Source organism: Peromyscus maniculatus, chromosome 5, assembly GCF_049852395.1.
Source record: "Peromyscus maniculatus bairdii isolate BWxNUB_F1_BW_parent chromosome 5, HU_Pman_BW_mat_3.1, whole genome shotgun sequence".
Taxonomy (NCBI): Eukaryota; Metazoa; Chordata; class Mammalia; order Rodentia; family Cricetidae; genus Peromyscus; species Peromyscus maniculatus.
The window spans coordinates 29,783,981-29,803,010 of record NC_134856.1 but is presented as its reverse complement, the minus strand read 5'-3'; the positions used below and the strand labels follow the sequence as shown (position 1 = coordinate 29,803,010).

General features: G+C 43.3%; 1 protein-coding gene across 6 annotated transcripts in view; it reads right to left on the bottom strand.

Annotated features, from left to right (window-relative positions):
• Positions 1–19,030, bottom strand: part of LOC102904570 (rho GTPase-activating protein 10) — a 300,700-nt gene that overhangs the window by 105,336 nt on the left and 176,334 nt on the right. For 4 of the 6 annotated variants that reach the window (XM_076571472.1, XM_076571473.1, XM_076571476.1 and 1 more), the window contains exons 14-15: positions 7,094–7,168; positions 195–282 (exon numbers count right to left, since the gene is read on the bottom strand). In XM_076571472.1, the coding sequence (XP_076427587.1) occupies positions 195–282; positions 7,094–7,168 (163 nt within the window). The remainder of the gene's footprint in view (positions 1–194; positions 283–7,093; positions 7,169–19,030) is intronic. The other 2 variants (XR_013051024.1, XM_076571474.1) reach the window with 2 other exon arrangements.

Below are 19,030 nucleotides of genomic sequence, written 5' to 3'. Positions count from 1 at the left end.
ATTAAATGCCATCCTTTCTAAGTTTCAGTGGCCATGGCGACAGCAACAGAACAGGAACTAAGACAGTGCTCGCCACTACCGGCTTTATTTCCAGAACATTATCGGGTACCTCACAGACTTTCCTTGTCAGCAAGTGTCAACACAACTACGGCCATTTCTGCGGAGCGTATGCCTGGTCTGTGACAGCAGCTCACCTCAGATACTGTTTCAAGGCACTTGTAACCGTCTTCACTTCCCAGTCTAAGGAATTCTCCAGGTCCAGCTCATTGCATGTTTTTGCATCTGGCAAACAAACAAAAATGAAAATTAGTCAAAAATCTGACCATCCCAAGTCCTGACTAGCTCAGGAAACTTCCAATTTTAAGTGGTTAAAGCAACAGATAATTAATTCTGGAGTTTCTCAAGAAAAACATTGTATACAATCATTTAATAATAACATAAGCTACCCTGTATTACTAGACATTTCTAGTACAGGAGAGACCAAAGCAAAAGGATCTAAAATGAATATAGACTAGAAGTGCAGAAGCAAGAAACAGGGCAGCTCATGGGAAGCGATGTCGCATCACCATTAAAGGCGCCAGTCAGCAGCCACAGCTTGGAGCATGTGGTGCTATCAGCAGCATGGATATGGCTTGTCTCCATTGGCACTGAGTTACCACATGAGAAACTCTGTCACCATGAAGGTAAACTGATGATTAAAATGGCAGTATGTCAGTGGGAGACAGAGTAATTAGTCTGGTCTCACATCCAGTGTCTGTATTCCTTACAGTTGCTTTCACAGTTGTTTTCTGAAGGTTAACATATGATCGACCCAAACAGAAACCTGACAACAGAAGCTCAAATGCTATTAATTTAATATCCTACAATGTAAACGTGTCGATGCACCATGTTACTACATTAGCATGTACAATTTTTATTTCTTTGTATTAGTAAAAAAAAAAAGTTGCAATTAAGATATACAGTAAAAAACAAACTCTACTTAAGTGAAAGGATGTCTGTGAGTAATCCTTCACTCCAACATTGCAATCTATTTACCATCCAGAACACTAGATGCCTCTGGGCAGCACCTCTGGTGTTCACTCTCAATTAAACTAGTTTTATTTGTCCTAAAAGTGTGTTGCTGATATTTTGTTTCCAAATGCTCTTTTACAGAGCTAGTGTTCTAAAGAAAAGTGTACAAGTCCAAACAGAGGAGGGGGGACAGGCAGACAGACAGATGGGGGGGGGCAGGAGTTTACAGTGTTAATCCAGGTTGAAATAAAATGGCAGAAATGGCAGGACAATGGGAACGGCAAATATTCTGAGGATGGTACCATTCTTGTCCATCTGGGTCAGCACACCCAGCACAGCTGGCAGCCTGGGTCTCCACAGCTGAGCTTCAGTGCTGTACCAGCCTGGAACAGTAAACCACCCCAAGCCAGGAAGTCCCAAATCCAACCGAGTTTGAGATCCTCATCTGCACCAAAGAGATCTAAGCATAGTAAACGCTCCTATAAACTAGTGTGAGCATGCTAACAAATGTGAACACTCCTATAAACTAGTGTGAGCGTGCTAACAAAGGACGGACATGGGCAGACTTCCATGAATTATCAAAAGCAGCAGATCACTGCACAGTCAATTAAAAGCAAGGACATTCCATGGCGGTTCTCTCCACAAAGGAAGGAGGCAGAGAACAGGTTATAAAGAAGGGTGTCAAGCACCACCAGAAATCTACCTGGCTTTCCACACTCCTACAGACAGAAGACAGCAACTTCTGGAAGAGGCTCTTCCTCCCTCACTCCAGAATAAGGCCTCAACTAAAAACAAAGAACTAGCTGTCCCCAGATTCCCTCCTCCAAGATTTCCACGAGATTTGTCTCCGCAGGGGAAAGTACCTTGCTGGCACTCCTTTTTAAAAGCGTTAAAGCAGAGCTGTCAGAGCGGCCCACCACACCGCCTGAGCACACTGCCCGAAAAGCTTTAGGCCCGGGCATGACGCAGCCAAAGGAGGACTGCTCCGTGCTGGACTCATCTCAGAGTAAAACAGGAAGGGGGGCTAGTGGACAGCCATGGCACGTGTGAAGTCAATTACTCAGAGGGCTGGAGACTCGAGGCACTCCAGCATCGCTCGGTTACAGGGACTGACACCATATGCAATAAACTACAGCAACGGCAGCTGACGCTGATCACATTCTGATCAGTCCCTGCAATTCAGAACTCATTTGTTATTGAGCCTGTCAGACAAGCCACAGAACGTCCGAGAAATCAAATTAAGCACCCTGATTAAAGATGCAATCCTTTATAACTGGGACTAAATAATTCTGTTCTAACAGCTTTGCCAACCAATTACTTCTGTAACTGAATATTCCTTCTCTCATTAAATCAATTATTTAAATCTCATTTTAACATACAAGTCAGATAACATTTTCAATAAACTTGCTACAAGCAAATCACCATTTTAAAATCCAAGAGGCTTCTAAAGGAAGTCTTTTATTTTCTACTTTCTACCAAATTATCAGTCTATATTTTGAGATTCAAATTCTTTCTATGGAAAACTAAGTCGTTCTTCTAAACTCACAGAACAAAAACAGCTAGCTGTCATATCATAAGTTAATGACTGTATGTCTATGTAATTAATCATCTATTAACTGTTTGCTGTTTTCAAATAACTCAATCATACCTGGCAGTCCTTTGCAATCAGTGAGCTATGTGTTAATTTATTTAGGATTCATATCTAAAATATGTTTAGAGTGTTCATTTAGAATATATGTTCTACCACAAATGAAGGGGACTTGTACTTCCTTCCCGACCAAAGAACAACAAACTCATTAGTTAAAAATCTAAACTAACAAGCACAGAACTGAAGAGCTGGCATTTTTGTTATATGAATATTTCCTTATTGCATAAGCACTGGTCATTTCTTTGAAGCTGGAAGTATGCACCCCACGCTCACTGCAAAGCATCACTTATGCGGGAGTCAGCACCCTAGCCAACTAGGACTTGGGCCAATTCTTTTTTTTTCCTTTGAATATTTGAAGAAGCAAAAAGTGCATGTGTCTTATAAATACACTTTATCACCAAAAATTGTGTTTCCAGCCTCATTGCTCACTTTGTCCGATCTATGTATGCAAATTATCCAATAAAGTAAACAAAAAATATTTTAAATTAATGTCCTGGTTTCTTGTTTTCTATGGTTCTGTCTGAAAGGAAATAAACCCACCCAGTCTTTTGTAAACCAGACCATATATGCATGAGCACATTTTCCCAGAATCTCCTGCTCTGCTCCTGCTTCGTTCTAATGTGGGAAGAAGAAAGATACCCAGGAGGCACTGACCAGTCCTACTCTGCCCTAACTGTTGTAACTTATCTGTACATCCCTGTCTCACTAGGAACTGGCACTGACTCCCCAAGACGCTTCCTCTGCTACTTTTCCTCGCCTTCCTCATCAGCTCCATGTTTCTAATACTAAAACCAGAAAGAAAAGAAAAGAAAACCACTTCCTCCCGGATTGTTACTTGTCCTGACCTAGAGACAGTGAAGGCGCAGGGAAGGAGGGAAGTGGCTTCCTCAGAGGAGCAGTCACCATGCATGCTCCAGGTAAGGCGGAGAGGGCCGGAACCTCAGCAGACACCACCTGCTGATTCCCAGGGAAAGGATCCCCAGAAGGGAAGAGAAGCCTCCCGTGGTGATATTGTGTCCCCCAATATATTGTAGACCCTAATAAATTTATCTGGGGTCAGAGAACAGAACAGCCACTAGACAGACATAGAGGCCAGAAAATGGTGGCGCACACACACCTTTAATCCTAGCATTCCTAAAGCAGAGATCCATCCGGATCTCTGTGAGTTCAAAGCCACACTGGAAACAGCCAGGCCTGGTGACTCACGCCTTTAATCCCAGGAAGTGAGGGCAGAAAGCAGAAAGGTATATAAGGCATGAAAACCAGGAACTAGAGCTGGTTAAGCTTTCAGGCTTTCAAGAAGCAGTTCAGCTGAGATTCTTTCTGGATGGGGACTCAGAAGCTTCCAGTCTGAGGAAACAGGATCAGCTGAGGAATTGGCAAAGTGAGGTGGCTGTGGCTTGTTCTGCTTCTCTGATCTTCCAGCGTTGCCCCCAGGTTTGTTTTTATTGATAAGACCTTTTGAGATTCCTGTTACAGCCTCCTCCTGTACCTGGCCTGGAGGAGGAGAGAATGTCCGGAAGTTTCTATGTCAGCTGATATCTCCAGGAGGCAGGAGAGAGAGGCAGGTGAGAGAGCAGGAGGAAGAGGAATGGGAAGAAGCAGACGTTGGGAAGGGCGTAGGGAAAGGGGAGGAAGTAAGGGAAATGGGGAGAAAGTTTTGTCCATTTTCATCTTAACCAGGGAAGGGAAAATCACACAGGAAGGAATAAGTGAGGATATCATTCAAGAGATGAAGCATAATCAAGCCTTGGGAATCAGCACCAACGTTTACATCTCAGTGTTTGAAGAATACTTAAAACATTCGAAACTGAAATGATAAAATTTCATGTAAAAGTGGCAATCATTTTTCTTTAAAGAAATCTCAACAGGTCTTGAGAACTAGCCAATCAAGTAAACACAGTCCTCTTCTAAAAACATAAAATGATTTGGAACTTTTTCCAGGATGCTTAAAAATTCAATTTGTTTTCATTTTTCATGAAGAAAAGTCCATTACCAATACAATGTGCTCTGAAAATTTTTCAAATTTTAAATGAACATATTACACTTTCAAGACGGACTGGCTTTTAGAAGAAAGTAAGCATTTGGCAGGCTCATGGCCTTCCCCCTTCAGGATCCAACCTTAACATGATGTAAACAGAAGAGTCCTGTGGGATGTGTATGCACGGTTATTGAAACTCTGAAATGCTTTTTTAAATGGTATTAAATGACTGAAATATCTAATTGGGATGAAAAGAATACCTCAAGAAAATGGTAAATTGATCAGGAAACAGTGATGACATCTATTTTTGTCAGGACTAAGATTTATGTTAGTAACAAACTAATGAATGGTATTGCTGCTACACTTTCGATGGGCAATCTGATTCATATTACAGATTACGCAGATTAATACAAACAAATCCACATGGCACAGCCCTCTTAAATGAATTATTTAATGAGGAAATAACAAGTTAATGTCTTCTTGCCAATCCTCTAACTTCCTCTGTTTGCACTATGTTACTGAAAACATAATGTTTTCCCTGCCAGTAGCTGGATGAAGTTGTGACACACTGTGTCTGGACTTTTCGGATACAGGAAAAAAAAAAAAAAAAAAAGATGGTTTTCTAGTTACCTATGTTTATGCATGCCCTTATGTGTACATGTGTGCTTAGATATGTGCATGCAGGTGAACTTACCCCATGCATGTGCATCCAGGGCTCAGAGGCTGATATTTCCTTTCTCTGTTGCTTTTTTTTTTTTTTTTTTTTTTTTAAGACAGAGTCTCTCATGGATGCTCAAGCTCACTGTTTGGCTAGATTGACTGGCCAGCAAGCCCCTGGGACCCTCCTGACTCTCCCAACCCAGCACTGGAGTTACAAGCATCCACACTCCATGTAACGTCTATGTCAGCATTAGGGACTAAACTCAGGTCTTTGCCCTTGGGCAGCAAACACTTTACCCACTGACCCATCTCCCAGGCCTCTCTGGGTCGTAGACTTTTGAGGGCTTTGAAATTTTAAAACACCTTGTGAGTTAAAGGCTGTCTTAGGATTTTTCCTAAGAGCAGAGGAATTATCATTGGAATTGAATAATCCTGTACATGCAGGACTCTGTGAGGCTAAGAACAAATTTCAAGACAACTTAACACTTGGGGTGACCACAGAAATATCCTTGTTCAAAGTTTCCTTGAGCATAAACAAAATAGTGATCAAAATAAGGCCAAGGTCCTTTTGGCCAATTTACCACCAAAATGTGCCTTCTGGCCTAAACGCATTCTGGTCACAATATCATCTTCCAGTCCTAAGCATTGTAACACCAAGTTAGTGTTTCTAATTTTAAAATTAAGTAAAAGCAGATGCTGTATGACCATTAAATTCTTCCAGCTGCTACTGGACCCCTGGCAACCTGACTGTTTAATCTGGAGCCCACTAATGGTAAAAAGGAAAATGTGTCTGCCAGAATTGCACACCCAAGTTAAAGCAGAGAGGCAGAAAATGGAAGTCGCCCATGAAAGCGAATATATTGTAATAAAGTTCTGCACTGAAGATGGGGAATTTTCCCTGCGGTTCATAGCGTGAAAACTGCTCATGAAACCCTTGCTTCACAGACAGCCCAGTAAGCCATGCTATTCATAAGGTTGGTCTTATTCATCTTAGTTTATACTTTCAAAACTGAGCTTTCAATACAGATACATTTAAATGAATCCCCAGCACACCTGAAGGCGTTGTTCCTGTTGACCAGTTAGAGGAAGGTATCAAATTCTTAAGTAGCAAGGCCAAAATGACAGGCTGGTTTGATAGCCAGGCCCTCCAAGCTGCTGAACTACGACCACCCTTCAAGGGCAGTCTGCTCCGGGGTGGAGGAGATGGGAGCGTCTTACAGGTTGCACCAAACTGTCAGCCGCATATAATGCAAAAGCACTTTATCATTCACAGAATGTCTGGGGTAACAAAATGAATTCACTCTGGCTCCTCCAGTCTGGGATGCCAAGGAACACTGTGTCATCAGCACAGATGGAGCATGGCTCTGGAGAAGAGCCTGTTGAGGGCTGCAAACAACGAATCTACGGAACACAGGCCCTCCCTGGCAAATGACAGTTTGGGAAACTATAAAAAAGAGCGAGTTCCTGTGGTCTTGTCTAACGAAATGTACCGTCAGGATTCTGGACAGGTAATTTGGAAAACATGTAGATTACAGAGGCCTGACAGGGATCTACTGTGAAAGGCAATGGAGAACTACACTGTCCTGCCTGCATTGCTTTTAATAAGGAACAGGGACATGGATAATCTCAGCCGATGCAAACGCCCAGCCTCGGCCGGGAACACGGCGTACCCAAGGAAGCAGTTCAAGAGAAGAGTGTATTCCTAAGCACACAATATTAACTCTGAAATATTAAATTGCAAAGTAAATGAGCATAAACAATTAGTGCATGGAAAAATGATTAAAGAGGCATACCCATCAACATACTCAGAAGTCTCTGGACCTTTGAACTCACCCCCACAACTCTGTACAGTCCTTGGTCATTTATACCTATTGAGAGAGACAAAATGTTAGCAGATTACAAGAACACAGCATTTTAAAAGCTATCAAACAGCTGCATTCCAAAATCCCTGACAACTCACAATCGCAGCATTCCTACATGAAGACTATAAAAATATTAGACAGAAGCAAACGTTCACCAAAGTGGTATATCAGCTTCGATGTATATCAGCTTTGTATTTGTGTATTTGTGAGCTATGACTGGAAAACAGTCTCCACATGGATAAAAATGCACAAAGTCATGTTAAGCAGAAGTGCTGAGCACCCTGAAACGCAGTCTAGTGCAGTTTCTGCAGATGTCCTTCCATGTTTTTCTTTATTTACTTGCTTACATTTTTCTTGGGACATTTCAGCCCTTTTATTAACATAGGATTAGCACATATGAATAAAGTGTTTAGATTATTCTTGAGGACCATGACCTGAATCTGTTTTTCAACAAGAGTTGCCATACACTCCACCCAAATGAGTAAATAATTCAACTTAATGCATTCACTCTCTGCTGAAACCTGAGAACCATGTGTCCTTGAGCACAAGCTACCCAAGCGTAACTTCCTATGTTGAACATGTAACAAATGTCTTCATGTGGATGCTCACATGCACGGGCCAGTCGTAAAGTGACACTTGGGAAGTGGTCAGGAAGCTCCGATGGGCATCAGGCTGGGTAGGAAAAAGTCCATTTTCAAAGCTGCACACCTTAAGAGGTGCGGATACCTTGCTGAGAGTTGATTTACGAGTTAGAAGGGACAACCGAGGAAGTACTGCAAAGCTCTAACTGCTGAGCCCGAGTTTTCAGACCCTGGGAACCCACTACAGCAATCTCACGTCTTCTATGCTTGAAATGCTTCCTAACAAAAGAGACTCACCAAAACTGTGGCTTTGTCTCCTTATTTTCAGAGAGTTGTAGCTTTCTGACTGCCAAGGAAATGTCCCTAATGCCCCAACTTCCCAATCAGCGAAGGTCGTGGGATCTGCCCGAGGACTACTCTTTCAACCTCCCTCATGCAGCAGCAACAGGCTGGTGCAGAGTTTGAAGGTCTGGGTGCAGAGACGGGAAACTTCTGGGTGGTCTCTCTGGGAACAAGGGCAGCATTCCTGTGTTATGCTGGGATGGGAAGGACATGATGTGAACCCGTCCTATAAATCACAGCACACTACACACACAAACTTTCACCATTTAGTCAAAATCACTATTTTCCTCCTTTGCCATTTACTCCTCTTTGTTTCATGTGCACTTAAGCATGTGTGGAAGCCAAAGGCTGATATGGAGATGTCTTGGCTTCAACTGCTTCTCTACCCAGTATTTTCTGAGAAAGGGTTTCTCTCTGAACCTACAGCTCACCATTATGAACAGACTAGCTGGCCAGGAACAGGAATCCAACTGTATGCATCCCACAGCGCTGAGTTCACAGCACATGCCACCATGCTCAGCTTCCATATGGATATGAGTGCAGAGGATATGAACTCAGGTCCCCGCCCTGTGCAGTAAGCTCTTTAATCCCTGAGCCATCACCCCAACACCAGAGGTTTCCTTTTTTCTTCCGAGAATGGAATGTAAGCCTTCAAGCCTGCTAAGCAAGTATTATACCACCAAACTATGTATAGCCCTGGCTAACTCTCTCTATAGACCAGGCTGGCCTCGAACTCACAGAGACCCCCCTGCCTCTGCCTCCCGAGTGCTGGGATTAAAGGCGTGCGCCACCATTGCCCGGTTAATCTTTTCCACCTTTATTTTTCTTTTTTATGGGTGTTCTGCCTACACATACATGCATACACTACACACATGAAGCAGCAGCAAAGAGACCAGAAAAGGACACCTGACTCCCCGTAACTGGAGTTACAGTTGAATCACCAATGAGTACTGAGAGTCAAACCCAGGTCCTCTGGGTGAGCAGTCAGTGCTCTTAATCACTGAGCCATCTCTCCAGCACCCCTGTGTTTAGACAAAGGTTTTAAAAGAGGTATTAATTTGAAATCAGTCTATCAGGTGGCCCCAGTCAACATGACTTACACCCTAAGAAGAAATGTATCTGGAAAGAGACAGTGGCAGGGACAGACCACATAAAGACAGGAGAAGAAAAAAGTCACCTACAGGCAAGGAAAACCCCTCAGAATAAAGAAACCATGCCGGGGACTTTCTCCTGGAGTCTAGCTCCCAGGGACGTGGGAGAGATCACATCTGTGTTATAAATCGTGCACTGTATGATCCTGTGCTGTGAAAGCCTCAGCACAATGGCTGACGCCTTCTCTCTCGATGTCTCATTAGAGTCAGGAAGGCAGAACTAGCCCACGGTCTAGACACATTTATCCAGACAGTGCCGACCTCAGCAGCAGAGAACCCTCCCTAAGGAGGGGCAGACACAACTGAGGGGGTGGGGGAGAGCACAGCCCTGCAAAGAGCTAGAAAAACCCAAAGGAAACCACCAAGAAGCAAGAATCAGAACATCCAAGTCTACAACAGGGGAAAAGACTGAACCGGCTCCCTTCCTCCTCCCAGAAGGCATGTCCTGAGGGTTTTAAACACCCCAGGACTTTGTTCAGCACTACTCGGTTTAAGTAGTTTGACATCAATGACAGAGTCAAAAGAGCAAGTCAAACAAATGCAAGCACTTATGAATAGTGCCAGAAATAGAGAGATGAAGTCAGAATGTCACTTGAGCAATGATAATCATTCTGTGCTTGTAATTACTATCAGATAATTGATCAAGTTCAAATTCATCCACCTGAGAACAAGAGTTAATCACTAACACATAATAAAAGGTGGAAAGAAGAATTACAGCTCAACACAGTTTTTCCTCCTTTTAATAAAATTTAAGTAAGTCCTGCACAAAAAGGCAGGTTGGAAATGACACGTAAAATAATCAAGTCTTTTCTGTCTCTTCTTACGCTGTTCTTAAATGCTGCAGGCTAACCAAACAAGAGCCAGTGGGTGCCTTCCATGCAGGAACACATACATACATGTTCACAGCAACGTATCGATTACAGGCAGCTGAAGATGTAAGCAGCATGCCAGACTACTAGTGTGTTCAGCACAGCTTGGCCAGCTTCTTCTCCAGAAGCTCCTCTTTTAATGACAAGGACAGTAATGCCAATTTCCCAGAGCTAGAATTCTGGGATCAACCCTGACTTCTTCCTTACTGCTTCTACATCCAACAGGTCAGGGATATTTTTCCTGTGTAATGCACACTGTGTACATGCTAATTACTAAGAGACCTTCTAAAGAAACACAACCAGAATCCATCCCAACACCAGTGGTCTCCACCCCTGACTGGTCCTCTCACCATATTTATACTACACACACAAAACAGGCCCTTGCCTCATCTATCCACCTGTGCCCCTTACAGAGTTTTAATTACAACAGACTAGAGACTGTCACACACAAATAACGATGCTCAAACCATCCTTCATGGCTCCATTCAGGCTGGTACCTCAGCTAACAAGAACATCGCCCCTCATCCTCACAGACTTACTCACCTGCCATGATTTAGTCACCAAACGTGCCAATCAGGATTCCAGCTCCCCAAGGGCAAGGCACGGAGTAAAACACGTTCTCATTAAGCCAAATCCAGGGACAACCCAACTTCTCTCTTACTATCCCATAGAAATCTGCCTGTTTTGGTTTTTTTATTTTTTTTTAATGTAATTCACATTTAGTTCCTTCCTAAATTCAATGTTTCATATATTTTTAAGACAAGTTCATATTGTTACTCACAATTCCTGAAACCAAGTCTGAGAGCACCCAGCCTAATCCCAGGTTAATCCCTTACTTCCTCACTCAAGGAGAGTGCTCCTCTTCACCAGGTTTGAAGTGACATTCACACCTGGCCAATCCAAAGAAGCATACAGTACATAATATGTTCTCCATTTTAACTTTAAAAATCTAAACCCCAAAACGCATACAGCCTTTTTAAACAAATTTTTTTAAACAAATGTGTACCTGCATTTCGCCTTACACAGCTCATCCCCAATACATAAATTACCCAGGAACTACTCTGTTTTGATGGTACCTGGTGTATGACCAGTGGGTACAAACTATGTGTGTCTTGAAATTAATTTAAAGCTATAAAGATTAGGGCAAAATAGAATTCTGAACTGAACAGGACATAAATGGTAATTTTCTAGATTTAACAAAAATTTTACCCTCCTCAATGTTTACAGGCAAAGGTTTCCTTTCTCTTCATGGGTGAGGCACAGTAGACATGGTTGAACCTTGAGAGACTGATGGCAGCCTGCAGTCACTGCGAAGAGCGGGCAAGCTGAACTGTCTCTCCTGACCTGCCCTGGTCCTGTCACAGGGCAAGAGCACAAGAGAGGGTGTGAGGGACCGGAGAATGAACTAATGATGCACTCTCCAGCCACAGGCTTCCACTCCTCTGGCAGCACACAGCCCTCTTGACCTAACTGCCTCTCACTCGCTGTGCTTCCCACTGGGTTTCCAAGTCATGGACTCTGGAGTCAGATCCAGACCTCTGCAAGCTGTGAGCCACAAGTCAGGAGACGCAGTGAGAAAAACAGCAAGGGGCGGGGACACCAAAACAAAGATGGCTTCTGAATAAAGGAGGCAGACAACACAATACAGGAAACGGGAACGGTGAGAACACAAATGAACAGAAACTGGAAAGACAAGCCCGCAGGCTACGTAACATCTAATTTCCCGAGAACTGAGGACTTTTCATTCCCAGGCAAAGAGGTAAAATAACAAAAAGAAACAGCGTGACAACCGGAAAGGTAAAGGAAGGAAATCAGAGACTAGTGGACTTGAGGTCACCCTCCTCTGGCTTCAGGAGCAGGCCCTCCACTTAGTGACACCATCTGCACACCCCAATGCTACCATGTAACAAGTAAAGCCAGGAAGTCAATGACCGAAATGGGCCACGGGCTAAGAAACCCATGGCTCATAAAAAGAATACGGCAACAAAGAGGAGAATTCTCATTTCCTATGCTCATATGTAAAACAGTGCCAGTATCAGGTCCAAAGGGGAACATAAGCACTCAGCTGCAAACAGACACAGAATTGTTTTTAAAATATTTCACAGCTTCCTGACCCTACAGAAATAGATGATCACACTCCATCGGCCTAAAAGCCAACATTCACTCAGCTCTCATCCAGCAACCTGCTGAGGACCTAATGGGCAACAAGGTCCTTAATAACTGTGGGGTGATTGAATCATTCACTTGCATCTGCGTGTGACGACAGCAGGGTCATTCACGTTCATAGTCACATTCACAGTGTTTACATCAGAAGTCTGCAGGGTCTCATTTTCAGTAGGACACGTATGCACACACATACACCTGTGCACACACAAACACAAAGGCAATATATGTATCACACCAGCACTGCAAAAGCAAATTCCCCTATGGAGTCTATGATGAAAAAAAAGCAGACAATTTCAAGCATATGCAAATAATAACATTATTTTTAGTATAGTCTAATTACATAGTCACATATTTATATGTAATCAAAAATGCTAAAGAAAGATTTAAAAACAAAAGAAAAAACAGGATACATAAAATCAATAAAAACTGTGTAAGAAAATCCTCACAGCATGGCCAAAAATGACAGGCTACAGAGATAACTTTAAAAAAACATCAATTCACAAATATTATTTCATGTCATGGAACAGAAAGTGTAAACTTATGTCCCATATATACACACACTCATCCTCGATAAACATGTATCCTACGGCCTATGTACAGTTCACACTTCCCACCTGTCTATTTCATTGGGCTGCAGAAAAACAAATGGGCTGATACATAAGATGCAGAAACTCAGGGACACATGACACTGATTTTTCAGGTCCTGTTAGATGAATATCAGCCTCATCTTAAACGTAAGTGGACAGAGCCAAACATGAGTTGCTGTGTTTTAACAGGGCATAGATTTACCACTGTAAATTTCAGGTGCTATATTTACTTAATTCCAAAACTTTGGAAGAAGAGCGAGCCATCATTTTAACTCTGGCACATACTAAATGGTGAGAAGAACAATGTATAGGTTCTAAGCATGGAAGCAGAGTACAGCTGTGTAAGCAAAGCTCAATCAGTACTTCAGACCTTGGTAGCTTCGTTAAAGCAAACCCCAATCCTGTAATACAAACTTGTTAAGGTCATTAGGTATAAATCCTTACAAGTTACGGTTACCTCCAATACCTTGGAAACTTCCCATTCTGCCACTTCCTGGCTGTGACCCGGCAAGTTGTTCATCTAAAAACTGGGGATCCTGGTGAAATGGGGTTGTTGTGAAAACTGAGCAACATAACACTTGGCAAAACATGGGAACAAGCCTCACATACAAAGTTCTACTCAGAAATAAAGAATGAAATGTTGTTATCTTCAAGAAAATGGGAGAGATCATCACTCTGAGAGAAAAGAAAGAGACTCAGGAAGACGAGGATCTCCTTTTCCTCTGATGTCGAAACTGGGAAGAGTGGGAAAACAGAAAGCGCCCCCCTTTCTAAAGGAAGAATGGGGGATATAATATAAAAATGATAAGGGGAATGGGTAGATTATTGAATCTACTTTAATCCAAAAAACAACTGCTAATCTCAAAATATTTTACATTGGTGTTGTTCAAATCTTAAATGGTCTTTTAACAAAAAACCCAGAGCCAGATATCAGGGTGAAAGCTGAAAGATCAGAGAAGCAGAACAGTCAGCCACTAGTTATTAACTCTACGAACTTCTCAGCCTAAAGACAGTGAGTTCCTGTCTCCTCATGCCGTATAAACCTTTCTCTGTCCTGCCATATTACTTCCTGGGATTAAAGGCGTGTGTGCTTCCCAAGCAAAGGCATGAGATCTCAAGTGCTGGGATTAAAGGTGTGTGTCACCACTGCCTGACCTCTATGTCTAATCTAGTGGCTGGCTCTGTCCTCTGATTCCCCAGACAAGTTTATTAGGGTACACAATATATCACCACACATTGGTATAGATTTTAGTTTATTGCTACAAATTTAAAATTATTTCTGTTATGCTGTATGTATGTTTCTACTCTTGCTTGGGATATTGTACTTATGCAACTCATTTGAAAAATATAATGTATAAATAAGAAGTACAGATTAATAATTAGTCATCTATAATAGTCAAACTTACATTGATATTAGGTATGTTTTCAAGGTCATAAACAGATATACTTAGATATATAGATGGTCTTCAAACACTTCAAAGACCTACAGAACATGTCATTTAATATGTTTAATAACCTAAGGCTTTTCATGACAGTAAGACATATCTGCTCCTGACAGCACCAATCTACTTCAGAGAAGATGATGGGTATCAAAGAAACTCCATAAACAATTTACTGTCTTTATGGCAAAAGCTGGCCATTTGAGGAAAAAACTGCCCTTGCCTCAATTGCTGACAGTGTACTGTCCAAACTTGTTCGGCAGGATGCAAAAAAGATGACTGCCGAACTAGGCCAAGATAAAGTAGGCCAGTCCTTCAAATTTTTCTGCTTTTCAGAAATGTCTGTCAGCTATACCAGGCCTACAGGCCAAAGATGGATGCCCCAATGTCACAGAAGAACCTAGGGTGACTGTCTAGGGAGCCCACCGTTCCTGAAGACTAGCTAGTCATAGAAGCTTTCCTTAGTTACAATAAAAGGTAAATTAGGTATAAAACTTTAAAGTCATATAAATATGATAAATAAAGAGTATTTTCTCTAAATATGCCAAATACAAATGGATTAGATACTGTAATTCTTACTTAGTAACTGTTTTATTGTATATAGTTTTACTAAGTTACCGTTAAAAACCTTCCTTTTTAATTAGACAAAAAGGAGGAAATAATCCTTCTGTACACTGTGAATATATATTTCTCTCATTGGTTAATAAAGAACTGACTGGCTGGTAGCCAGGCAGGAAGTATAGACAGGACATACAAACTGAAAATACTGGGAGGAAGAAGGGCAGAGTCAGAGGAGCAGCCAGGAGACACAGAGGGAGCAAGACATGCCGGAGGACAGGTCAAGCCACAGACAATGCACAGATTAATAGAAATGGGTTAATTTAAGCTGCAAGAGTTAGTTAGTGATCAAGCCTGAGCTATCCGTCCAGCATTTGTAATTAATACTGAGTCTCTGTGTCAGTTATTTGGGAATTGGCAGGCGGGACAGAAACTTCCGCCTTCAGAAAAGGACATCGAAATTCAGAGGGTTCTGCTGAGGATGCTGAAGAGGAGAGATGGGTGAGGTTAGGACACAAGAAGGTCAAGAAGGTTGAAATCCGTTGTGAAACATTACTAACTGTGTAAAGGTGGGTTACATTTTTCATGCTGCATTTATAATGACGTAAGGATGTGTTACATGTGTTTTACCTGCCTGCCTTGGCATCCTGGTGGACTCATAAAAAGCTGAATGGCTAATAGCTAGGCAGTCAAAGGACACCGCTGGCAGGCAGAGAGAATACGTAGAAGGAGGAATCTAGGCTGGGAGAGAAGAAAAAATACGGGAGAAAGAAAGGGAGACGCCCAGAGCCAGACAGACAGACATGGAGGAAGCAGGGAAGTAGGGCATACAGAAGAAAAGAAAGGTAAAAAACAGTTAAATTAAGTTAAAAGAGCTGGTGGGACAAGCCTAAGCTAAGGCCGAGCATTCATCACTAATAAGTCTCTGTGTCATGATTTGGGGGCTGGCAGTCCAGGAAGCATGCTGCAGACACCCTTACATTGTGTAACTACAGACACGAACAATGAGAGAAGAGTCAACACTCATTAAAGTTTTTAACTGTGCTATAAAATTTAAACCCAATTTCAAAATAGCTAGGTGTAATACACATGAAAGATATGCTGTTCAGAGCCCACATGTATAAAATACAGCACAGGCCAGGAAGTCAGCATTTACTTAACAGGCATGACTCCAGTCAGGATGGTTCAGGGGTTAAAGGCATTTGCCCCAAGCCTGACAACCTGAGTTCAGTAGCCGGACGACACACGGTAGTACCACATAACCCACAGGTTGTCCTGTGACCTCCATACATACACAGGGACATATGTGTGCAGGCACAAAATAAATGAATCAACGTTAAAAAGAAAATATAGGTTTGCTGTTCACCAATAACATTTCTGACTTCTCCCCTGGTGTATTAACTATCTGGTCAAAAGATAACAGAAAAACATTACAGGCAAGAGCCGGGGAGACGGTTAGTAAGTAAAACACTTAGGATGTAAACGTGAGGACCTAGTTCAGATTCCCCAGTACCCACATAAAACAAGAACCAACATTCACCAGGTACTTCTCTGCTCTGTCTTCCTTGGAGTCTTGCTGTCCCTTGCATTATGTGCCTTCACATTCTCGTTTTTAAAATATATCTATACATTGAGAATTCCATACATCATGCATACAACATACATGGAGTATGTTCACACATACCCACACATTACAGGTCTGCTCTCCAACCACTTACAAGCCCCCCCCCCCCTGCATTCATGCTCCTTTTCTCCTTCTTCATCTTTAACAGCCCACAGAGTGCATTCCTGCCATCCTTGTATGCACAGGTGTGGGGTTCTCCCTGGCATGTGCTCTTCCTGTGTTGTATCTGGTCTGAGAATGCCTTCCCACCAGCAGGTCTTTAGCAGTGCCTTCTTGGCATTCTCCACTCAACCAAACCAGCAGCTGAACACAGGAAGGAGGCAGGCTGGCATGTGAAGGGACCATGGCCCCTGAGCAGGGCCAACAACCACTCCTACTTCCCACCCCAGCACAAGAGGAGAGTGGCAGAAGGCAAACACCCGGTGCCAAATCTGAGCCAGTGCGTTTCCACATGCGGCAAGGCCCGGGACTCCAAAGACACACCTAGTCTTGCTAAGACGCGTCCTCTCTAATCCGAGTCTCAAATACAGTGGGTAGTTTGTTTATTGGAAGCTACTCTTGAAGGTGGATCAAATGAACTACACATCAACACAACTGTCCTTACTTCCTGTTCACACCAAACATGGTCTCTGTTTCACTGCAGATGGTCCTTGGATTCACTGCTATATCGTGAACAACCATCCAAGCCAGCAGACGAAATGCTTGGATGGGGACCAAAGCAAAGCTTCAGGGGAGCAGAGAGGAACCAGCTACAACTGTGTGTATCCGTCAGTCTCTCCTCAGTGTTCCCAGGACACGCGGCATGGCTGTGGCAGGCTCACTCTAACTTATTCTGAACCACCAGTGGAATCAAGCCTATTAAATGATGGACTTGCTTAACCACTACTGAGCTATCTGGAGATGGAGACGGAACCTGTAGCACTCTAAAGATAGCAACTATCTGTTCGAATTTTAGATAGTGTCTAAAGCAGATCCCACTTGGATATTTATCTGCCAGAAAAGAGGCCTCCTGAGGTGTTGCCGAGATGCTGAGGCTCAGCCAGAGCCTTCCTCTGATGCCAGCATGTCTGCACAGGTCCCTGCAGAGTAGGTGCAGGGAGGCAGGTGACATTCTGGGACAAATTAATGCAAATGTAGACGAGCAGGTCAAGAGTGTGCTGTCCTCACTTCCGGTTTGTTCCGAACACAGACAAACTTACATATTTCCTCTCCTCTTCCTTCCTCCATGCCCACATCTAATTTGTTCTGTTCTTCAGAAATGTGTCTCCTGATACTTCCCTTCCTCCCAGCCCCCTGAGATGAGCCTGTGGATCCTCCATCTCCTTGTGCTCCCTGTGGTGAAGAGCACAGACCTACGCAGCTCACATGGAGGGGAGGCCGGGTCTAGCTTTTTCCACTCGTGAAGGGTCCACAGTCACCACACACCTCCCGACTTGAGATCCCTGGGGGAGGGCACCATCACGTAGGGCTCTCTGGAGTGACCCAGCAGACAACGGATCTCCCCTGTGGATTCTACCATACTGTACCCCTGACCTCTTTTTAACCAACCTTTCCGAGGAGGGTGGACGGTGCTGCAGTCTGAACCAGCGGCCTTCCTTGGACATGCTGAGTGCTCTACCACTTAGCTGCGTCCCATCCTACCGCTGACTAGTTATGCTTCCTTCATTTTTATCTTCCTGTCATTCCCTCAACACAAGGACCCTGCGGATTCTCTGCTTGGCCTCGTTACGCCCAGGGCCATGGGTTCTTTGCACCTTCAAACCTCACCTCTGTGATGTTTCCCTTCTCCTCTCTCAGCTCCCACAGACTTCCTACAGACATGTCACATGAACCTTGGATTCAGAAAAGCCAGACACAAACCACAGTCCTGTCAGGCCTACTGCTCATCTCTCATTGGCTCCCTGGGCTGAATGTGTCATGCGCCTTGGCTTGCGGAAGCTTAACCAGCCTCTACTTTCCTTCCTGAAGCCCCTGGTCTGTTTCCTGTCAAGTGTCTCCTCTTCTCCATCACTTCCTACCTTCTTTCCACAGTCAATATCAACTTTCAGCTGTTATAGAAAAATACAAAAACTGTACAATGTTAGAGCATACCAGCACATACATACGGTAAGATATTTCCATCAGGGTAACCACGCTTGTCTCTTGCAGCATTCATGGTGAAAACATTCACGTTCCTTCCACCTGGCTTTCTGTAATCTGTTCTCTGCAATCCCCCTACTATATATACACCAGCAGCAGACCAGCAGCTCCCACTACTAGTTAACCCTAACTTACCCACCGTCCGACCTCTCTCCATCGCCCACCCTGCTCTCCCCTCTGCCTATGGTAGTCACCACTCTACTCCCAACTTCTGTGACAGCCACTTTCTCAGAACATCTGCGTGAGTGAGATCATGGAGATGCAGTCCAGTGTCAGCCATTCCACGTCGGTTTATTTCCACTCCTCTAGCAATCTTTGGTGTTTTGCACATGACAAGACTGATCTTTCTTGTGGTTGAACAGCTCCCTGTATGTGCACACACACTACATTTGCTTTCTCCATTCAGCAGCTG